We start from the raw sequence: 24,182 nt of genomic DNA, 5'->3' as shown, positions 1-24,182 counted from the left end.
TCTGTAATTTGGCCATTTACACTAGCAAGCATAAAAACACACTTTAGATGTTTCTTTCTAAACACAAGTACAAGTTGCTTTCTTTAGACTGCAGATTTTCCTAATGCTTGAACAAACCTGCTCTTGCAAGAATGGAATGTAAAGATCTGTACAGTAATATAATTCACACTGACAGATTGCTGGCAAGCAACACTTCTGCTGCACAAAGCATAATTAACAGTGCATAATATTCATGTAACTGCTAAATGAGCATTTTTAGTTTGTTTTTATGATTTGCACCATTTAATGATAACACAATAGTCATTTATACCCATCAGAAACGTTTGGCATATTTAAACAAGATTTTAAGACCCTGATTTCTGATACAATGAAAAATATAGACAATATTATGTCTATATAATAGACTCCTTCACTCCTTAAAGGCTTCCTTTTTAACTTCTAAATAACAGTGGGGTAGAAGCTGCATTGCCTGTTTTCAGACTATTGTTTCAAAAGCAGCGATATAAGGATGCCTGGGACTGAGTTGCTTTTTAAAAATTCATCTTACCCCATGACTAAACAAAAGTATTATCTATGATTATTCATTTTTCTTTTTTAGAATTTGCCCTCATACTAATATTAAATTAAATGCTAACAATTCATCATCAAATAATCTCACTGCATGCATATGTGTTATATGGACAAGTAACATGTTAGTAGGTTTATAATACTGCTATGGACCACGGATAAATGAGTTTTTAAATTAGTTTTTTAGAGCTTCTATGTTAAATTTTGTGCAGGGGAATGGTTAGCCTAAAAACCAATGATCCCCAACCAGTGGCTCGTGAGCAACATGTTGCTCCTCATCCCCTTGGCTGTTGCTCCCAGTGGCCTCAAAGCAGGTGCCTATTTTTGAATTTCTGGCTTGGAGGAACATTTTGGTTGCATAAATACCAGGTGTACTGCAAAGCACAAAACGCCTACCACCAAAAAGCCACAGCCCTTATTTGGACCCCCCCCCCAAAAATCTTGTGTTGCTCCCCAAATCTTTTTACAGTTAAAAGCAGCTCAAAGGTAAAAAAGGCTGGGGACCCCCTGCCTTAGAGAGAGCACTTTTTTCTGAAGCTAGGCAGGTAGAGAGAGAAGTACTCAATCTTTCTGTATCAGATTCTGAATCTGACATGAGGTGCAAAGCACAAGGCAAGGCAGCCCTGCCTATATTTTCAGCCAAAGAGTAAGCTGTAAATACAGGGCTCCTTTGCCCCCTGCCTTGGCCTGTGTCCCCTTACTTGCTCACTTACCCTTGTCCCCCACTATCTGAATCCTTTAGTCTATCCTTAAGTCTTTGAAAACTATTCCTCTAGCCAGGTTACAACAACTATAGTATAAAAAATTTGTTGAAATTGCAATCATTACTCACAAATGTGCCTAGCAGTTGGCACTACTTCCTACATATAGCAAAATCTCAATTAGAATGTGTATGGTTTTAAGGTAAAATTATCTGCAGCTACTTTACTTTAGTGAAATTGCAGCAATAAAATTTAGTAGTATGAACAACTTTAATCTTAAAATACAAATTGCTTTTATGTATCCAGTAAATCTAGCTGGCCCGTTATTTCTGGGTGTGATGGCTTAAATTAAGATCAAAATATAAGTACCCTGGGATTTTACGATATTGCAAGGAAAGGTTTTACACTTATGTATACTTATAGGGCCCTAGAATAGGCAGTATTTTACAGTCAAACAAAACCAGAAGGAATTTAATAAATATAATTAAAAACAAATAATTAAGCTGAAGTAAGGGGGCTGGGATGATTTAAAGAATATTACTGTGCTAAAGCAGGGGTTCTATTGCTAGTGGTACTGGGTTAATAAACCAAATAGATATTCAGAAGCGCTGAGAAGCCAATATAATGTTATTTTTATTTAGTTAATATATGTAGACACCCACATATACTGATGAAAGCTTGCCTGGGTATAGCCAGACTTGAAAAAAGTGAAAAAAGTACAAGACTCAAATTCTTAAAAACAGCATTTGGCAGGAAAACTACTGAAGTAATGTCAAACTTTTAAAATGTCCAACAACCACAGGCAAAACCAACAGAAAACCCAAGAACACTAATATTACAAAAAAACAGCCCTTACATGCAAGAGAAAAGAGAGAAAAGAGAAAGAAAAAGAATAAATAATAACAATATAGTGTAGTAATTCTTGTTACAAATATAGTAATCACAATGATTAGTGCTAATAGCTAACAAAAAACTAGTGGGCAGTTTCTGAAAGTTATAGTTGTACACCAGCAATTTGCAAAACGATTTCAAAGTGCACAGAGTGCCAATAAAAATAAAATAATGTCATCTAGACATTTTACAACTTCCAATACACAAGGTGCAGATTTCTAATTGTTACAAGTTATACTTATACACCAACAATTTATAGGAATTATTTCAAAAGAGCTCAAGTGCCAGTAAAAGCATATAATTATCTAATATAAAAGACACACAGTGCTTTATCAGTGCAAATTGAAAATAAAGTTAAAAAGTGCATCCAGGCTCTCATTCTACTCACAAACTTGAAGTGATTGCAGCACATATCAAGTACAGCGAAGTGCAGCGCATATCACTTCAAATATCTTCCATATGTCTCCGGTTCCTCTCTTGGGTATATGTATTAAAGAAATAATAGGCAGTATATTAAAACACTTTTAATCTTTCGGCAAGCCATTGCACTTACATAAATACTTTAAAAAGGTGCACGTTACACATGAATGAATCTTTGCCAGAAAGTCTGTGCCATCAGTTCCGCAGAGCTGCTGGTGGATCCCGTTCTCCCTCCAATCTGCCAAAGCTTCCAGCACTGTGGATCTGCTGATTCCTGGGTGAAGCTGTGCCTTTCCCTATAGAATTTCAGTGCTTCTTCCTTTTCTTTGCTTTTTTGTTTATCTTTTCTCTCTTTCTTTTTGCATTTAATGGGTCCTATACCTGTACTGTTATCCTGAAACCCATTATTCCGAAAGCCAGCCATCTCCTATTGACGTCATTTTAATCAGATAATTCACATTTTAAAAATGATTTCCTTTTTCTCTGTAAAAATAAAACAGTAGCTTATCCCAACTAAGATATAATTAATTATGGAGGCAAAACAATCCTATTCGCTATAATTCAAGTTCAAATTATTTTTTAAACAGAATTGATGTATGGAAAGACCCTTTTCCTGGAAAACCTCACTTCCTGAGCATTCTAGATAACAGGTCCCATACCTGTACCAGGAAAAAGTGTGGAAGTAAAAGACATTGTAAACATAACAATAACTTAGTAATTTCATATGTAGTTAACTATTGCTAAATTCATGTTAATAAAGAAAGCTTAAATACAAGGACCAGACCAGAGCACTAGAAACCACCATTATTAGCAAGACATAGAGGGTCAGTGATAATAAAACGTTTGACCCGACAAAAGCATGATTAGTTTCAATGAAATGCCTTAATTAGTATAAAGATTGGTTAATGAAAGGTCACACAACCTGATTACATGTAATAAAAAATGCTGGTTCACTGTGGGTTATGAACTAATTATGCTTTTGTCAGGTAAAATGAACCATACAATATGAACTAATGTATAATTAAGGCTAATCAGAACCATTTCTCTTGTTTACTGTAGAATCTTTACTGTTTACTGTGGAAAAGGACTTGTGGTATGATCTCTTTTGAGTATGCCAGAAGATATTATATTGACACAAAAAATGTTTTATTTTTTTTGTAAGGGGCCAAACAACCTTTATACTTTAAAGGTTTTGAAACAGTTTAAAATCCACTCTGTGTGTTCTTTAGAATGGAATTGTAGCTGCTGCAAATAACCAATTAACATGAACATATTTGGGCTACATTAGGTTTAGGAAAATCTGCCTGTGACAATTGCAAGCCCTTCCTACTTATAAACTGCAGTCATCTGAATTCATTTTAGACAGCTCAAAGCTCTGTACGTCAAGCGAACAAAATTATTTGCAGAAATTTTATATGAAGCAAACTTTGGCACCTGATTATTATTATTCATTTTAACAGTTCTAATGCGCTCAAGCATACAGGACTGAGTCAGATGAAGTACATTTTAGCAACTTAAGGAGATTTCATGAGAAAAATTAATATACTATGTAGCCAAATATAATATTTCAAAATAACATACTGTATATATAATAAAAGCATAATGTCTGTTCAAGTGCACTAAACCCATAGCAACCAATTGCATGTTTAAACAGGTGACCAGTAAATGCTACCTGCTGATTGGTTGCTATAGGTGAAAGGAAATGTTGCAAACTTTGCTCCTTAAATTACATAAAATAAGAAGTTGAAAGACAGGATTTCATATGTTGTGGCTGCTCACGACCTTTCTCCACTGTGTTGAGGGATCTATGGCATTTCTAAAGTGACAAAATATTTCTCCTTATATTTAGATGTGTGGGCTATGTTTGTGGGTTTTGTTTGGCTATAATTTACACAATAGTGAACGCACTAGGGCATTCACCATATTGTCAGACAGTAGAAAAATTTTGAAAAGATTTTTTTAAATGGAATTACCAATGCAGCTGTGCCTATCAAAGGCTACACTTGAAAAGAATGAAAGATGTTTAGGAGCAGTCTCTAGAAAGAATCTGTAGGACAAATACAGGCCTAAGACAGCATTAGCTAAATAAAGCAAATGAGCTCTTGTTATCTGATACTTTATTCATTATGAAGGAAACATCTAAGCAAATTATATTTACATTTAATGTAATGTAATGACATTCCCCATGTCCTTGAGATTCTCTTCTAGCACAAGCATAATATAAAGAAGTCCCAAGATATGATTTGTAGACAATTGGTCACAATAAATTATATTCAAGGCAGTAGTTGAAAGTGTAAATTATCATACGTCCTTAAAAGCACTTGGAATCTTACTATGTGTGTCAGATTTGCAGTCACTGTTGTTTTTTCTTAAGAGAATATTGGTCTCCGATATCACCACAACTTATTAACCTTTGCACCATGAGTGCATTTCTCCTCACCCTATTTGCCTGAATGCATTTCTTCCACCTTCATTCCTGTTCCCTGCTGCATACAGTATGGTGCAGCTTGCCTCTTCTCTTATGAATATTTCTTCCACCTCAGAGACTAATCAGGGATCTCTACATACTTCCCTTATTTTGTAGCTACAAAAGTAAAAACCTCCTCTCCATATCAAAAAATTTGAGCAGTAGCTCTCCAGATGGATTGCTGTGCTGGTGGCCACTGTAATAATTAATAATGCAAGTGGCTTCTCCAATGAGATGCTGCTCTGCATATATGAGCACTTTTGGGCCTGCTTCAACCTGAAGTAAAAATATACAACTGGCACCAAAAAATTCACCTGCCATTACCTCTCTTATTAAGCACTTAACTGCAACTCAAGGAGAATTACTGAATGCACATGTCAATAAAAAATGGTGGCAGCCATTACTCCTGTTACTGGCTTCATGCCTATATAAATGTCAGTCAATCACCTTGGAGAACCTTGTCAGTAATTAGCTGCAGATTTACATACAAGCTGAAGAGGAGCCAAAAAGCCTCTTACTAAGGGGGAATTAAATAAGACAATAGTTTGTTGCAAACAAACAGATTTATTTTTGCTCTTGGTTATATATAGGGTCTCATGAAAGGAATAGCTGTAACTGTAATATATACTGTATGAACTTTTTTTAATATAGAAACCCTTTCATTTATTTTTTGGCATTCCAACTGTAGTTATCAGATGGCTCTGCAGCATGACCATTAAAATGTGCTTTTCATAACCTCAGGGAAAAGGAATAAATAAACTCAGAAAAGGAGAGATGATTTAAGTTAGGTTGATAGTGATAAAGTTTTGGAAGGGGATATAAATACTTTCAACCAATTTGAGTGAGGAGAATGAAGTAATCCATATACAAAATATGCAGCCAAATATCAGACTGGGTGTGGAAGAAAATAAGAATTTCCTTTGGGGATATATTATAAAAAATATCAATAATGTATGGTCTAAGGAAGTAAAAGGAGATGCACTAATGCAGTGGAAGTGGTTAAGAGTCATGTAGGATAAAGTGACCCCTGGGGTATGGGTCAGACCATGGTCAGAACCCATTTTTATCTCAAGTAACATGTTAAAACTATGAATATCTTTTTTGCTGTATATACTGTGTTGTTCCAAATCTGAGATGTACTGAAATACAGCTTTGTTGGTGTTGGAGAAAACCCATGGCCTTGTCAGCGTAATAACAGATCTTTAGAAGAGCTAGCTAGTCCATACATAGCAGATAACAATATAGATGCACAGTAAAGAAGGAAAACACAGTTTATTTTTTTTAAATATGTATTTCTTGCAGGCTTGACCAACAGTACCTATGCACATTCCATATAAATGCAATAAAATATAAGTGTAGGACTGAGTCCTGTTCACATATGCAATTAAAATTAGATGGGGGTAATTGAATTTCAGTCATACAAACAGAATATGGCATTGCCAATTTAATGTCACTGAAATCTGTAACAAATGCAATTATATCTACCATTACTTGCATAGGAATCATAAACACTCAACTTCCTACTGCACACCTGAGACCAAGGTAGCACTACAACAAAGGTATTTCTAATTTCTTGACTGAAACACTTGGGAGTTCATTAATCTGACAAATGCTACTTTGTACCAAGCATGCAGAGAAAGAACACATTATCTCATTAGTACACATGCCAGCCGAAGAAACATTTTTTCATCAGTATCATCAGCAAGGTGTGCTTTAGGGAAAGAGCAATATTCTCTGGTGGTGTTGTGAGCTGCTTGGGAGAGATAAAATATCATTTGCAGTTTAATATTAATACAGCAGGAGACATAAAATTTACTTCAAGTGAAACTAGCTAATTGCACATTCTGGAAACCTGTTATCCAGAAAGCTCCATGTTATGAAAAAGGCCATTTCCCATAGACTCAATTTTAATCAAATAATTCAACTTTTTAAAATGAATTTCCTTTTTCTTTGTAATAATAAAACAGTACCTTGTACTTGACCTCAGCTGAACTTCTTGATTTTCCTAAAATGAACACAAAAAGTGAATGTGTCTGTGCATAGGATGCAAATGCTGATAATTTTTATGTGTAAAGATTTGTTTGCTAGTGATGCAAAATGTTATACATCAGTATGACACAAAGCTATATCAAGATGATTATTGGAGTCATGAGTTTGGAAAGAAGCATATGTCCATCAAGCACTACGTATTCCCAGTACCTCAATTTTGTCTCTGAGCTAGCTGAAATAATGATGCAAACTGCCAGTGGTAGCTAAATCCTATGTAAAATATTATATCACTGTAAAAACAATATTTTATATTCCCTGGTTTGAACGGATACAAAAATACTACTAGAAAGTTAAGCACACAAAAAGAAAAGTATTATATTTAATAAAGGCAGGAAGCTGTTTTGTCATGGGAATCATATAAATTGAACAAGGTGCTATCTCTTGAGGAACAATGAATATATTTAAATGATGACACCACTTGAATGTTAATGGATACATACAATAGATACAGTCCGCGTTTTCTGTACCTTTGATCTTTTTACTCATCGTGTAGGAGACCTTAATCAACTAGCAGTTAGGCAGGTTATATATAGGCATTAAGGTTGAACTTGATGGATGTGTGGCTTTTTTCAACCTAACTTAATATGTTACTATGTATTAAGATGTCGCTCTTTCCTTTATTAAAGCAAACATCAAGCTTCCTTTTAATAAACTTAGCATTCAACTCAGGCAAGTCGCTGAATAGTCAGTATGCAGAATTAATGTAGATAAGAAAATAGGAGGTAGATAAACATAATACATTTATGAAGAGAAATCCCATTACTTAAAATGACTATTAAGCATATGGCACAGAAAGAGATTCTAAGGTGTTGAGGATGTCACAGAATTCAGAGCCTAAAACTGCATATAAAAAGTGCCCAAATTCGGCCACCTTTCGCTGCAGTGACATTCGGTTCAAAGTATTCATTCTTTCAGTATGTAATGTCTCCCAAAAAGAATTAGTTCTGTTGCCAATGAACACAATGGAAGAATGCTTGGGCAATTTCAAGCATTTGGACACCATAGAGATTATTTACTAAACAAGGAAAAGGTTGCAAAGTAAAAGAAAAAAATGGGCACAAAGCAATCTGTTTTTGCACCTTGCATCTTTGTACCATGTCCTTTGATTAGTACTTTAATGCAGTGGTCTCCAACCTTTTTTGCACCACGGACCGGTTTTAAGCAAGACAATTTTTCCGAGGACCAGGGGCGGTGGGTATAATTGGGGTGAGGCCACAATGGCCCGGGCCTAGGGCAGCATAAATTTAGGGGTAGCATGCCGCCCAGCTGCAGCCAAATTTTGACATTTTGCTCCCATACGGAGCAATGTTGACTTCTCCCCACTGCTCTGTATGGGAGTTTAAATGCTTGTGGCGGGGGTGGGGGAGAGATGTTTGTTCACGCATGCGCGTGAATGTGGGGCAGCCTCAGGGTGCACGGATTTGAAATCCAGCGCTGCCCCTGACACTTAATATGGAGCGTTAAGTACTTTGGTCCTTTTTGCTATCAGTAGAAAAGCTTCCTGGGCTTCGAATAGCGTCATGGAGTTGGGATCACAGGTCACTGGGACCAGAGGTGGCCCAGTTCAGCACAGCCCACGGCACTGGTCCCTGGCCCGGTGGTTGGGGACCCCTGCTTTAATGCACATCTTTTTGAGCTTTTAGAATGGAATGCAAAGAGCTGTTCCTTGTTTGAACACATGGGTGCCCCCTTTTTGATGAGTTGTATTCAGATGAGGTACAGTAGGTGGCGAGGGGAAATGGCCATTTCCGGGAATGCCCAGGGACAATCCAGGACTGTGTGCTACCTTGAGGCAGCTTTTCCGATGCTGATCGCCTGTTTTACTAGTGGAGAAAGTGCAATTGCTTTTGGTGTAAAAATATGGCTTTCTGTTCTTAAAGTTACCAGTACTGTTTTTTTTTGGCCCCTCAGCAACCCGCTAAGCAACGGCACCTAATGCAAGATTCTCAACTTGCCTCATAGCAGCATCGACCCCAGGAATGCTCCATAGCTTTTGTGTCATTCAAAGACAAGTTGCATAATGCAGCCATTGCCCCAGGAGAAATTTTGCACCTCCCCCCAAAAAATAAAACTAGTACAAAAAAAAGAAATGCCCTATTTGCCATACACCTCAGAAAAATTTGGCAGATTAGAAAAAAACAAAAACAGCTTCTAAAAGTTATCTATATATTTTCCAGTTAAACTACTCTTAACTTTAGATTAGATAAATTCATGCCATTGATTTAAATCAATAATAAAGGGTACTTGTTCCTCAGCCTGCATAAAGACATACAGCTGAGACCTTGTGCCTTTCTGTGGGTCCTATTATGACTAGGATGTATAGGAGGGGGTGCATTATCCTGTACTGTATATTATTTCCTATACAGCTAATATACACACAAACAACAATTCAGCATGATTTTGTGAAGGACATATGTGGTGCTAATCTAATACGTTCCTAGCAATAGCAACTTGGACAAAAGAAACACAGTGAAAGCAATTCCATTAGACTTTGCCAACGCATTTTATTTTTCCCCATTGTAGGTAATTTACTCAAACAGAGGAATGCTGCCTCAAACACAGTAACAGCCGTTACATTCTGCAGGAAAGACCTGGTGCCTGACAAGTGAAAGTTCAATGATAGTTAAGGGAAAATACCCTTAAAATCCATATTTAAAAATAGAGGTTACATTTACTTTTTTCATAAATGTCCAAATATGGGTATGGGGTATTCTGAAAGTTATGCTGTATATTTTTTTTTTAGTAATTTCTGCTGGGAATCACTTCTGATCTGAGGCAGAGCATGTATTTGCATTCCACTGAACACACTCAACATACAGCATTCCATCTTCATTGGGGTATTCAGATATTCACAAGTAAAATTGCTATTTAAATAAGGTATTATATTGCAAGTATATTGTGTTTAGCCTTTGAAACCCTATTTTGTGTAAAAGCGTAGTAAATATCACAGTGTTTGACATTTACAGGTTATTTTTTTCTGTGTTTTGGTATATCTGTAATAGGCTTTGATTGTTTGTTCCTTGTACATTGAATGATATGTGTTTATCACTTTCCTGTGCATCCATTGCTACTTTAAGTGGTTTATGATTATAGAGCTGCCTGCTCATCTTTTCCTGGCTCCAGACTAATGTATGTATTTTGCTGTACTGTGGTTGGTTTGCTATCGCATCTGTATTTACTGTTATATAGTGAAAACAAAACACTGTGCAAAATGTACCCAGGTGAAGGATTTAGTTCATAATTACTGTACATGCTATAAAGGTAATTAGTCTTTATTATAATGTTAGCTATCTCTGTAGACCTGACATTTGCTGTGTTGTATAAATTGCCGAAATAACTCTTTTTAAGGCTATGCAAATACTAATTTATTTTGCATTACTATTCTTTTTTTATCATTGTGTATTTCATAAATTTCTGCAATTGCGCATCTTCTCTAGCCTTTTTGCAGCCATATTGTGTCATACAACATTCGTCTTTCTGATAAGTGACCGAAGATGTTCCAAGCTGGATTTTAGGGGGCTGATTTATTGTAGATTAAACTGGGGAATACAGAGGGATTCTCAGAGGTGCAATCTATTTCAAGATTTATCAAAACTTTCCTAACAGTCAGAAATTTTTTTCTGATGCCTGTCTCAGTTCAGCAGAATGTGTTCAATTGACTGGAGCAGCTGTATGCCATTTTACGGTAAAGCCATTTTACTCAACAGCAGCAGCAGCAGCAATGATCTCTAGTGGTGATGAGCGAATCTGCCCCCTTTCCCTTAGCCAGAAATTTTCTGAAACTGCTGCAGATTTTGTGAAACTTTGAAAATTTTGTGAAATGCGGGTACCAAGTGACTTTTTTTAACGTGACTACGTGTAACCATGACTTGTTTGACAGGACAGAGACTTTTTTTGATGAAATTACAACTTTTTTTACAAAACATTTGCCAGTGGCGAAATGTAGAATTTTGCAGCAGATCTATACCTAGCGAAACATTTCTCTCATCACTAATGATCACTTATCCAAAGCCATGAAAGGTAACAGGATTCAGACAATGGGCCTAATTCAGTCCCCTGAGAAAACATGTTTTAAGGTTTATCACGTGAAAACATATAGGTGAAATTCAGTTTGAGGAGAGAAAACTTCTCCCAATCCACTATTAATTTTTTTCTCATAGACATAAAAACAGATATTTTTTTCTCATTAAATTGCATCTAAGGCAAAATCTGCAACTGTATTAGGAGAGCTTTTCACATCAAAGTTCATTGATAGAAGCATCCTTTGAAGTGTTAGTTCAACTTGTGGAACATATATTTAAATTGGATATACTTAAATACATATTGTCTGTTTTTATCCCACAATGATATCAATGTGGGCCCTTAGTTTTCCTTGTTGGTAAATTGCACACAAGATGCTTAAAGCTTTTTTTATTAGTCAATGTTGTGTGAATGCATGTATTTACAATGCGCCCATTTGGACAGACACCTACCTACCACCTACTTACCTTGTTTTATTAAAAAGTGCTGAATTCTTGGACTTGAAGGGCCTCTACTTGCCATATTGGATGTTTTACAGATTCTCTGTAAAGCATAGGGGCTTCAAGTCCCAATATCCATCACTTCACAGTGGAACAAGGTAAGGAAGGAGGTTGAAAGCCTCAGGAGTGGAAAACAGCCCCTGCAGTACAGGCAAGCCATCACGGTTTTCTTTCTGTGTGATCAGGTGTGTCTATATAAAAAAAAATTACATTTATAGTTATATCTGGAAGTTCGGACAGTGTCAAAAAGGTATACTTTCCCTTTAAATGTGCACAGCTTTGTGTGTGATTTTATGATTTGTACATATGTTTCTAAAACAGGAAATGAGTCACAATAATCATATATTTGTTTTCTAAAAAGAGACCAGTAAATATAGCCTGCTGCTTCAAACCTGAGAAATATACTTTATCTGTTAGATTTTCACCATTATATAGAAGCACGAATAAAACATGTGAAATGATTTGAAGTTAGAGGTTATTACGAATAGTTTGCCAGAGCATTGCCTAAAATGAAATAATCTGCAGTTATTCTTTGCTACACATCTATAGATTGAACTTGAGAAGTCAAGGTATCTTGTAGCCTTAAAGAAAGCTCATAATTATGTTCAAGGCAGCTAACAATTCATCAAAAGGTTGACTGAAAGATGTGATCAAAAGCAGTTAAAGTACATCAAAGATGTCCAACATGGATACAGGCAACAAAAAAATGTATTACCAGCTTCTGACTGAATAACCCCTCTATACAATTGCCTGTAACAAGAAGTTTGGTTTCAAGAAGATGTGGCTCAGCTGCAGAAACACAAAGCACTCTAATGATATTGCCGCTAAACTTACCAACACCTGAATCCTTAAGAGACAGATGTAGAAATTGTAAACACTTACATTATAACCCACACTTACTTTCAAATGAAAACCAGAATCAGAGAGCACATACAGTACAACAGCACTATTCATATTCTCTTATAAAGTGCTGGTGCATTATCTTTGGTAGAGTTCCTTGAATGAAATGAACAAGGAACAATTATTTATATAATTATGTAGCATTACTTGATATACTGCGCTTGGCTTTATATATTGTGGAATTGTGTGTTATGTGTTATTTTTGCTCTAAGGACGGTGAATGCTTCACAGAGCCTACATATAACCGAACAATAGTTATTTGGGGACCTGGTAATGAGGCAGCAATAGAGATGTAGCGAACTGTTCGCCGGAGAACTAATTCGCACGAAAATCGGGTGTTCGCAAGTTCGCAAGTTCGCGAACTTTTAGCGATGTTCGCAATTTTGGGTTCGCCTTAGCTGGAGCCAAATTTTGACCTCTCACCCCAGAGCCAGCAAATACATGGCAGCCAATCAGGCAGCTCTCCCTCCTTGACCACCCCCGGACCACTCCCTTCCATATATAAACCGAAGCCCAGCAGCCATTTTACATTCTGCCTGTGTGTGCTTGATGAGTTAGCATAGGGAGAGAGCTGTGCAGGGGTTTGAGGGACAGTTTAGGTAGCTTTGCTGACTAGTAATCTACTTTCTACTGCTCTGTATGTAGCTACTGGGGACAGCTGTCCTTCTGATCTCATCTGCTGTAACCCAATAGTCCTTGTAAGGACTGCTTTTATTTTCTGATTACTGATTACAACAACGTATTTTTCAGAGAAATTTTTGCCCTTGATCCCCCTCCTGCATGCCACTGTCCAGGTCGTGGCACCCTTTAAACAACTTTAAAATCAGTTTTCTGGCCATAAATGGCTTTTCTAGGTTTCAAAGTTCGCCTTCTCATTGAAGTCTATGGGGTTCGCAAAGTTCGCAAAAGTTCGCACTTTTTGGCAGAAGTTCGCAAACGGGTTCGCGAACTTTTTTTGTGAGGTTCGCTACATCCCTAGGCAGCAATTAAAGAGTAGTCTTAAAAAAAATAGAAGTTATATATTATGGTGTTCATATATCAATTTTTGTGCATTACATGACATTTCAGCTTTATTCTCTAATAAATGGAGAGCCTGCTAGACTGGCAAATGATGATGTTACGTGGGAAGTTTTTGAATCTCCTGCAACTTGCTGTATTCCTGCGTTCCTCTTCATGCTTTTTGGTATCCCAGGAGGATGGGACATTGATTCATTACTGGTAACATGCTAGTGAAGGTGGACCTCCAGGCTAGACATGGTCCAAGGACACAGTAAGGCATTAGGACACCACTTCACAACATAAGAGGGATAATTTTTTTCCCGAAAGCAGGGCATGAGTAACAGCCAGCAGTAGTACTTACTACCAAGTGTCCAGTCCCCAGAGTACATCATCAGCTTTTTCCCTGAAGCTAACTGCCCCACCCCTGTCCAGATGCTTGTTGGAAAAGTCTCCCTTCTGGGGGACATCTTACACAGAATACTGCAAAAAACTATATCAAAAGGACTATTAGCCAGTTACCTTGGAATGAAAGTTTTGCATATTTTTTATCATTTTATAAATGGTGTTTTGTCTCCAGATTTTTCCTGTGGGGAAAATGTAGCAACAAATCTGCAAGAAAGGCATAGAAATAATGTAGTGCTTTTGTGTTAATATTCTGTGTTAATATATATATGCATTTATATGCATATATATATATATATATATATATATATATATATATATATATATATATGTGTGTTTTTTAATGTTTGCATTATCCTAAAAAAAATTCTTTAGCGGAAGAAAAAATTTCTATATCCTGCTGAAAATGTTATTGAATAGTTTGGTAAATACACAAAGCATTTCAAAAGGGAATTCTAGTTTAAGAAATGGAGAATGGTTGATGTGGGTAACTAGTTAATGTATTCAAGAATTATACATAATTACAGCACTTTCAGACAATCAGATCTGTGCTACGTACCGTACATAGTTACACTGCCTTTATTCATTGCTTGCAGTTCTGCACAGAATTCTCTTTCTTTTACAAAGAGGCAATTTATTCCACATTCCACAGCTGTATGATGGTAAATGCTACTGATAATATCAACACATTTATTAAATGCCAGACTCTGTCATTGTAGATGCCTTCCCAAACACAATTAGAACAATATAAATCCTTTCTCTATTTCCAAATAATTTACTTTAAATGAATGTTCTTTAAAAGGTTATGTTCATCCACTACAACCTCCCCCAAAGAAGTAGCAAAATAAATCCCCACTGGAAGGGAGAATTATTCTTTGTGTTTAAATAGGAGACCAGTACATGCTATCAGCTTACTGGTTTTTCTACCAGGCCTTGATCCAATTGATATTTCATAGTTTTTCAGTAGATTTTGTCTATGGAAAAGCTTTGAAAGGTCTGTGTGACTTCCTTCTGGAAAATCCACACTTCCTGTATCTTTGTTTACAACAGCTGCATCAGAATCAGTTCTTCATAAACCAAACTTATATAAGCAACACCCTAGTAAAAGGTATGGGATGTATTATGGGATGTATTATTCAGATCGGCTGACCTTAAAGGAACAGTTCAGTGTAAAAATCAAACCGGTTTTTAGAGCGCATCCCGCTGTCCCGGATAGTGCCATGAATGTCCCGCATTTCCGTAATAAATTACGGAAATGCGGAACATTCATTGCCTTATCCGGGACAGCGCGATGCGTTGGCGCTCCTTCTTCCCCAGCCGCTCCTCAGTGTATGCGGCTCCTTTTCCGGCGGACCCTGGCCCTTTTATAAGGTTGCGACTATGTACGCGTGACGTCATTACGCACGGGCGCAACCTTATAAAAGGGCCAGGGTCCGCCGGAGAAGGAGCCGCATACACTGAGGAGCCGCTGGGGACAAAGAAGAAGAAGGGAGCACTGTGTATGGGGCGGGACTGTCTCTATTGGGGGCACTGTGTATGGGGGGGCTGTCTCTATTTGGGGCACTGTGTATGGGGGGGACTGTCTCTATTGGGGGGACTGTCTCTGTTGGGGGCACTGTGTATGGGGGGGCTGTCTCTATTGGGGGCACTGTGTATGGGGGGACTGTCTATTGGGGGCACTGTGTATGGGGGGGCTGTCTCTATTGGGGGCACTGTTTATGGGGGGGACTGTCTCTATTGGGGGCACTGTGTATGGGGGGGCTGTCTCTATTGGGGGGACTGTGTATGGGGGGGACTGTCTCAATTGGGGGCACTGTGTATGGGGGGACTGTCTCAATTGGGGGCACTGTGAATGGGGGGACTGTCTCAATTGGGGACACAGTTTTTGGGGGGACTGTCTCAATTGGGGGCACTGTGTATGGGGGGACTGTCTCTATTGGGGGCACTGTGTATGGGGGGGACTGTCTCTATTGGGGGCACTGTGTATGGGGGGACTGTCTCTATTGGGGGCACTGTGTATGGGGGGACTGTCTCTATTGGGGCCATTGTGTATGGGGGGACTGTCTCTATTGGGGGCACTGTGTATGGGGGGGACTGTCTCTATTGGGGGCACTGTGTATGGGGGGGACTGTCTCTATTGGGGGCACTGTGTATGGGGGGGACTGTCTCAATTGGGGGCACTGTGAATGGGGGGGGACTGTCTCAATTGGGGGCACTGTGTATGGGGGGGACTGTCTCAATTGGGGGCACTGTGTATGGGGGGCACTGTCTCAATTGGGGGCACTGTGTATGGGGGCAATTGGGGGCACTTTCTATGGGGGGCATTGTGTATGGGGGCACTGTGTATGGGTAGTACTGTCTTTTAGGCTATTGGGGCTACTGTGTATGGGGGCAAACTGGTACATAGTTATAACTCACTTATAACTGACTATCTTCTCTCTATATTTGTATTTTATATGTAGGAGTTGCTATATTGTTTTCCTTAGGTAGTACAGTATGAGGGTATAGCACATTTGCGTCTGATCCCGCCATTTCTACTATATAAAAGGAGAATTTTTTGAAAAAAAAATGGATGGGGTGTGGTAATTGGGGCGTGGCCACAAAAGTGGGCGTGGTCAAAAAATTGCCCTTTGTCCCTCTTTTCATTTTTCAAATGTTGGGAGGTATGAACTAATGTTTAATAAAGAGGTAGGCTAGAAATGCTACATGTTATGTTTTGGGTTTCTGTACTAGTCCAGGGTACATCTGCAAAAGCCTCTCTTTATATCCTTTCATGCTGATTTACAGCTTTTACTCTGGCCTCTAGTCAGTTACCTGCCTTACTCACAATACACTGTATATATAAAATACAGCATTTATAGCTATGTTATTTTTTAGGCTTTAATTCTAGTCTGCAGGGGTCATTTACTATTCCTCCAGGCAGAAGTGTATAAGTGCACCTTTAGTGCTCCTCTTGAATGGAACACTGCTGAAAGCAGTTATTGCTCTATTTAAGGGGTAAGCCAGAGGTCTCTGTGCTCTAAATGGAATGCAGATATCTGTGCCAATTGTGCAATAGCAGAATGCAGGGTGCAAAATGCAAATAAAAGCTCACTTCAGTGTGCACACTGCCCAGATGCTTGTAATTGAAGTAGCTGAAAAGAACTGCACATTTAGCCATTATGTCTTTCTGACTATAGTCATCTGTAATTAGCAGTATATCCCATAATCCAAAAATATGTACTGTTAGAAGGATAAACAAGCACATTCAGAGGGACATTTACTAACCTTTTTTTATACAATTCAGATTTTTTTGCACTAAAGCTCGAAAAAAATGTGGAAAAAAAAGTTACAACTTTTCCAAGATTTATGCACCAAAACTGTGATAATTTTTAATCCGAAATTACTCCATCTAGAACCTGTGATGGTCATGTAGAATTGCAGATGTCCCTTCTTTCTTTGCATCAAATTTTCAAATCAAATCAGAGGTTTCACATTTTTAAAGCTGGCTTTTGTGCGACAAAATGAAAAAGTCATGTGTTTTGTGTGACAAGTTGAAAAAGTCACAGTTTGCACAATTTTTCTGCTGCTTTTTCCCGCATATGTTTTTTTCAATTTTGATTTTTTGATAAATGTCGGACATTTGTTGAAATGAGTTTATTCGAAGAAAAATAAAAGTGAGAAAAATTAGAAGTTTAGTAAATCAGCCACCACTAGGTGGATGCAAAAATATCCAATCAAGCAATACCAGGCAGGTTACCAGTTATATATGTTTAATACAAAGATTTAATAAGGGTATTGGTTCGAAGATTTCATCTTAGTTTCATTTAAACTTTGCTGTTAACAAAGATCACATCAAACAATGATTCCAAGCAACATTCCATACATTTCCTAAAGCCCACACAAACCTACTCACTGAGGAGAGGGCCAAATAGGCATTCGGATTCCAAGAAATGCTTCATGTTTCATGTTTGCTTTTCCAGGTACTCAACAAAAGTTCTGAGAAGAGAGAAGTTTGGGCTGATGGAAGCAAACATGCCGACTCACTAACAATTCAAAGGAAACAGGTGAGTGCTATTCATAATCTTTGGATTTTTATGTATATCCGTTGGTAAGATTTTTATACGTGGTTATTCCTTAAGGTCAGTGTGTCTAGCATTGGTTTTATTAAGGCAGTCCCTAGTTACTATGTTTTTTCTGTCCACATTTTAATAAAGTAAAGTAAAGTAAAATGCTCTTTTGTATTGGCACTTAAAAGGGGTTGTTCACCTTGAAACTCATTTTTAGGATGATGTACAATGGGCTATTTTTAGACAATTTGCAATTGGCCTTCTTTTTTTATTATTTGAAGGTTTTTTTTAATTATTTAGCTTTTTGTTCAGCAGGTCTTGAGTTTGGAATTTCAGTGGATATCTGGTTGCTAGGGTCCAATTTAACATTTTAACTAGGCACTGGTTTGAAAAAGAGACAGAGCTATAATAAGAGCAGACCCTAAATGGAAAGATAAATTATAAAAAGTAACAAAAACAATAACATTGTAGACTCACAGAGCAATAGGCTTTTGGTTGCAGGAGTCAGTGACCCCAAAGCTGAAAAGTATCAGAAAATAGAAAATAATTAAAAATAATAACATTTAAAAAATGAAGACCAACATTATAGAATGGCCTAAGAATACTGTAGGCCATTCTATAACGTACTAAAAGTTAACTCAATTTTAAATGTTATTATAACATATAATAACAATAACTATTGCATTTGAAGTCATATAGTAAAGGTATGGGATCTGTTATCCGGAAACTTGTTATCCAGAAAGCTCTGAATTATGGAGAGCCTGTCTCCCATAGACTCCATTTCCTTTTTCTCTGTAATAATAAAACAGTACCTTGTATTTGATACCAACTAAGGTTTAATTGAACCTTATTAGAGGCAAAACAATCCTATTGGGTTTAATTACTGTTTTATTGTTTTTTTTTAGTAAACTTAAGGTATAGAGATCCAAATAACAGAAAGACCCCTTATCCAGAATACCCTTGGTCCCGAGCATTATGGATAAGGGGTCCTATACCTGTACAGACTCAGTATACAAAAGAGCGATACAATCAATGCAGTGTTTATCCTATATAGGACAGTATGATTCATTGGTTTTACAATTCATCCCCTTTTTAACAATTATTTCTTAGTACAAAGATACTTCTTACACAAACCCTTTGTGTTTTTTGTTATATCTTTCAATAAACAAAGTCCTTAGCCTATCATTTAACAACATCTGCATTTTATAGTCTGATTAAGGTCGCCTCTGTACTCTTTGTAATCTTACAGATTAATGGAGCTTTAGTGTACCTACTGGTAGTGTCCATTAATTACATTTTAATACAGTATATCTACAGATAATCCAGTAAAAGCAAAAATGTAATATATTCATATATTTTGTGTGGGACATCAGGGCTCCGCTCTATCCCACTGACTTTCTTTCAACATTTTAATATTCATTTTAAAATCTTTTTTTTATGTGAGCACAAAACTCAGTGTGCTTGGGGTATAATCAATAACCAGATCTAACCTCCATTCTTCATTTGCTGAAGTGGGACCCTTATGTGTTTTGTACCTAGAGAAAATGATTTCAAAAATGTAACATATCAAAGTGACTCTTAGGTTTTTGTTATAGTAAATCTCTTTGAAGATGCTATGCTTTGAAGATTTAATAAATAAAGGTTGCAGCTACAGTAGGAATTCGAGCATAGACAAAAAAAATGGTAAAATGTTCAATAAGACTTTATTTGTCACTTGCAGCTTTAGACTAATAAGTGAAGTTTCCAGTTATGCATGCATAGCCCTAATACATTCATAGCACCTGTTATTGATGATTTTTGTATTACAAGCACAGAAAATACTTTCCATTTTCACTTATTTTTATTTAATTGCTAAGAAATAAATGTAAAATGGTTTTCCTGTTGTAGAGCTTTCTTTTGTTTTTATAAAGATTCTAAATAACATTCATATCCAGCATGATTTGGAAAGCACAGAACTGGTAGGTGCAAGGCAGACAGGGCTCCTTAGCACCCGGCACCCACTGTTGCTCCCTAATGTACCAATCTAAATAAAATGCAAGTTGTGTGTGGGGGTTAGGGGGAGGCCTCCCCAGTCCACCCCCTTTTTTGCAAAAATTCACCACAAAAAAAAGTTGCCTCAAAAATGTCAAAAATGCCGTGAGGCAAAAAAGACACCAAGACAAAAATCGCAGAGACAAAAAAAATCACCGCAAAAAACGCCCATTGACTTTAATGCATTTGGAGTAAGAAAAAAAGTTGGGCATAAAAATGTTGCCCGTGTAAAATTTGTTGCACTTTAAAAAAGTTGCCTATTGACATCAATGTGTTTTGCAACACAATGTGTTTCGCTCATCACTAGTTGCCTCCTGGTTGGTAAAAATGTTGCTAGATGCCAATGTTATTAATAGGGATAAACACAAGGCTGTTATTTTTTTCCAGAAAAAGTGGCAACCCTACCTGCACCCATTGAGTGAAGTGCAGTTTGAACCCCTTTTTTCACTCTGTACCTAGCAGTGCACTAAAACCAAGCCTCTGGTATTCTCATTGCTTTATCCTAATTTTAAAATTTTTTAACACTTCGTTTGCCCTGCATTTTCAGGGACATCTGAAAATGCCTGGGGCTAATATTTGTCTGGTCTTTGTGATGTAGAGGTTTGATCTGTGTTGTGAGAAGTTGTACTTTGCAAAGATGTTAAGTTAAATGAAGAGAGTGTCAGGTTGAAAAGCAAGCACCATAACCTGATTGGATGTTTCTTTGTATTTATTTGCATTATTTACTCCACACCTTCTAGACTGCAGTCTTTCATGGAGACTCTTCCAACCCCATACCTTGTCTCAATACTCACATGACAAGTATACTTTTATGCTCTGATTGCTGTGATCTTCCTAGAGAAAATCCACTAACATCAAAATGCCACCCCCTGCTGGCAGTCCTTCTCAGAATGAGAATCTTGAGGAAACTCTTATAGCAGAATTCTCTCTTAATGTTTGCTCCACATTTCATCTGTTGTTCACACACATTTCCCCTACAATATGCCGGTGTTTTTGACCTTTTTATTGTAGTAGAAACCTTTTACTTTTGTGTAATCATATCAATAATAAAATCTAATGACATGCATTGGCCATTTCCTTCATAAAATGCATATTCAGATATGAAATAAATGTTAAAACTGTTAATTTAGAAGAGACTTTCCAGTGCATTGCCCTTCTTAGTAATATTGTACCAGCGTACATTAGTAATTATTTGAACAACCAACTCCAGAAAGTAAGAGGAAATTATGTCCCTTGCTGCATTAGACCAGCTCATAATTTCATGTTACTTGGCAATGTAAAAATCAACTTCTCTACTGTAAAGGCAATTAACTTGTTGCTGGCTCATTGACCCTGAATAAGCTGCATAACATTACATATCTGCTCTAGAAGTGGCTTTGGCACCTTAAGTTACTCAAAGTCTACATGTATATTGGATATTATCAATCATTTCTTTTGCCTTTGGAAGTATGAAATAGCCTATTAATTATCAAAGGATCAAATAGAACCCTTTTCATCCAGCCCATTGTATTGGGGGAAGGATTTTATGGGGGCTTCTAGGAAGCCATTCTTCTCCAACTGTTCCCAAAGGCATTTTTTGCTACCTTTCTTAATAATTATTTTTATCATCCTTATGTGTTCGGAATGTGTTGGTTTTTTACCTAGTAATATTCAAGTGCACTATTCAAAGGGAGCACTTTAACCACTAAGTGCTAATAAAAATTGTAGAAATGTGTATGTATGTATATATATATATATATTTTTTTTTTAGGCATTTTGTAATTATAACAAACAAGCAAGAGCTTCACTAAATTGGTACTGTAAGCACATTTTAATACATTGCAAAATTGTGCATCCATTGATTCATTAATCCATTCATTAAGATGGCTATTCATTAACAGATAGTTGCCACAGATTTTGCCAATCACAGAGTGGACCAAATATGGATGACCCAGTTGTTTGGCTGTAGGCCAATAATTACATCATATGGGACCTATAGAGATCCATCTCTAGAGGACAACATCAACACACCAATATGGTCCTCTATCAATTGGATTTTAAAAACCTACCTAATAGATATCTGCCAATTATACATAGGTCATTCAGACCACTCAGCCATTGAGCTTTATTTCTGCTACTACAACTTCTTCTTCAGATATTATCTCAAAATAATTTAATTGGATAATATTTCATTAAATTACCTTTTTGACATTCACCTACATGAATTCTAGCTATGGAAAATTTCTCATGCTTCTTCTGTTTAATTGCTATAGACCAAACCCCTTCTATAAAGTGAACAATCCCCCTGTGCCACTAAAGCCCAATAATAAAGAGACACTAACTCTAGAAAATGTTTGTGGAAAAGTAGGTCTAAATATAAATTAAATGTAATTTATCTCCTAACCAACTACACATCATGCAAGCTGCTGCACACACCAGCAGACACTTAGGAAGCAACAATAATCAGAAATCTCCTGCTAAAGGAAAGGCTAAAGTCATGGACTAAAGTTACCCCCCCCCCCCCCCCAGTTTAACTCAATTAATGTAGTAACTAATTTTACCTGTGAACATCTACGCCAGAGATGTGTCAATGAGAAAATACAAGGCATTAACACAACAAGAAAATAACAGATCATTTCTACTGTTCCTCATTTTTTTGAATGGATGAATGTCATAACTAGTTATGGTTGAAATAATTGGTCAGGCATGGATTTGTGCCATTGGCAGTTTTTTTGTGAAACGTGAATTGGCGCCCGCAAAAAATTAGCAAAATGGTGAAAATGACGTGTCAAAAAAAAAAGTTGCACATGTCGTTTTTTTGTGGTTCACATAAAAAAAATGTTGTTCGTGTCAAAAATATTATACGCACAACAATTTTTTTGACGCACAACATTTTCGCTATTTTGCAAATCTTTTTAAAGATTCGCTAATTTTTCAGTGAAGCAAAACGGGACAGATTCGCTCATTACTACTCACAACCTATGTCATCCATGTCCCTTAAAAACATCTTTTGTCTCAAATCTGCGCTGTACTTTGATATACTGGGGACCTGTCATAAATAAAACCTTCATTCAAACTTTAGTAAGCATATGAATTCCTTTCAAATTTTGACTACATTTTCTTTTATTTTTGTACACATATATATATACATATATATATATTTTTTTTTTTTTTCTTTTTAGCTGAGGCCCATCTTCCCTTCACTTCTTTGTCTGCTTAAAAACCATGCACTGGCCAACATGACTGGCTATTTAAATGTTTAAACCAGTTTGATGGACAGACTGTCTAATATCCATAGTGTTTCATGTTCAATAAACTAAGAGACTGTAACTCTAAGGGGCAATTTAGGACCCCAGGCTACCCCTAGGTGGCCTTCCCGATGCTGCCCCCCTCACTACGGCGTGCTCAGAAATTCAGCTTTGGAGGGGGCCGAGGGGGGCTGCATTGCTAGTGCAAAGAGTTCAATCGCGCTTAAGGCACTCAAGGAGCTGAAATTTCAGTTTAATAATCACAGTTTTGCTCGTAAAGTTATTAGGAGCTTCAGTTTGCTGCACCTGGCAACTGTCGGGGCGTTGCCTCCTGAAGCAAGTTTCTCAGCTTGCCTCATTGTAGCAGCACCCCTAAAGTGCAGCATTTCACCAATGCAGTTACCAGTAGCAACCAGTGCAATTACTTATGCACTCCACTGATTCATTTTGTGTATCAACCACTGATTTTCATCTGTCATCTCTTCATGGTCATGGTAGCAGCTCCTGACCCCACTGCACTACTTTGCTTGTAGGGTGGGCCAAAGGACCTTTAACTGCATGCACCAATATGATTGGAGTGGGGGGTCTCTGCAAGAAGGATATTGTTTAAAATACAACAGGGTAAACCCTAGCAAGCAGAGAGCAGTTGAACTTGCAAGCCAGGGAGTTGTAGAATGAAACATTTAAATAGCAACAAACTAAAACTTGTTCAGTGTACTGCTGTCTATATCATAATAAAAGTCCATTCAAGTTCATTTAAAGGTGATCTACACCTTTAATAAAACAGTATAGTAAACAAGATGGTGCCTCAGATGGTCTTTAACTGCTGACATCCCTGAGTCCTTCTAATAATTAAAATAGGACAAGAAAAAGAATCACATAATCAGCGTATGCTTTATACAGTACGTCTTTTAAAATCTGTGTAGGTGTTATCTGTAATAATGCCTGTCAGTAACTGC

The 24,182-nt window shown here is 37.2% G+C and overlaps 1 protein-coding gene across 2 annotated transcripts in view; it reads left to right on the top strand.

Moving 5' to 3' along the window:
* mlip (muscular LMNA-interacting protein) overlaps nucleotides 1-24,182 on the top strand; it is a 112,116-nt gene that overhangs the window by 33,705 nt on the left and 54,229 nt on the right. For both annotated transcript variants that reach the window (XM_018094431.2, XM_018094430.2), the window contains exon 2: nucleotides 17,879-17,962. In XM_018094431.2, coding sequence (XP_017949920.2) covers nucleotides 17,879-17,962 — 84 coding nt within the window. The remainder of the gene's footprint in view (nucleotides 1-17,878; nucleotides 17,963-24,182) is intronic.

The sequence above is a fragment of the Xenopus tropicalis genome, chromosome 5 (assembly GCF_000004195.4).
Source record: "Xenopus tropicalis strain Nigerian chromosome 5, UCB_Xtro_10.0, whole genome shotgun sequence".
Lineage (NCBI taxonomy): Eukaryota > Metazoa > Chordata > Amphibia > Anura > Pipidae > Xenopus > Xenopus tropicalis.
The sequence above is the reverse complement of the archived record's forward strand: the minus strand, read 5'-3'. Positions and strand labels throughout refer to the sequence as shown.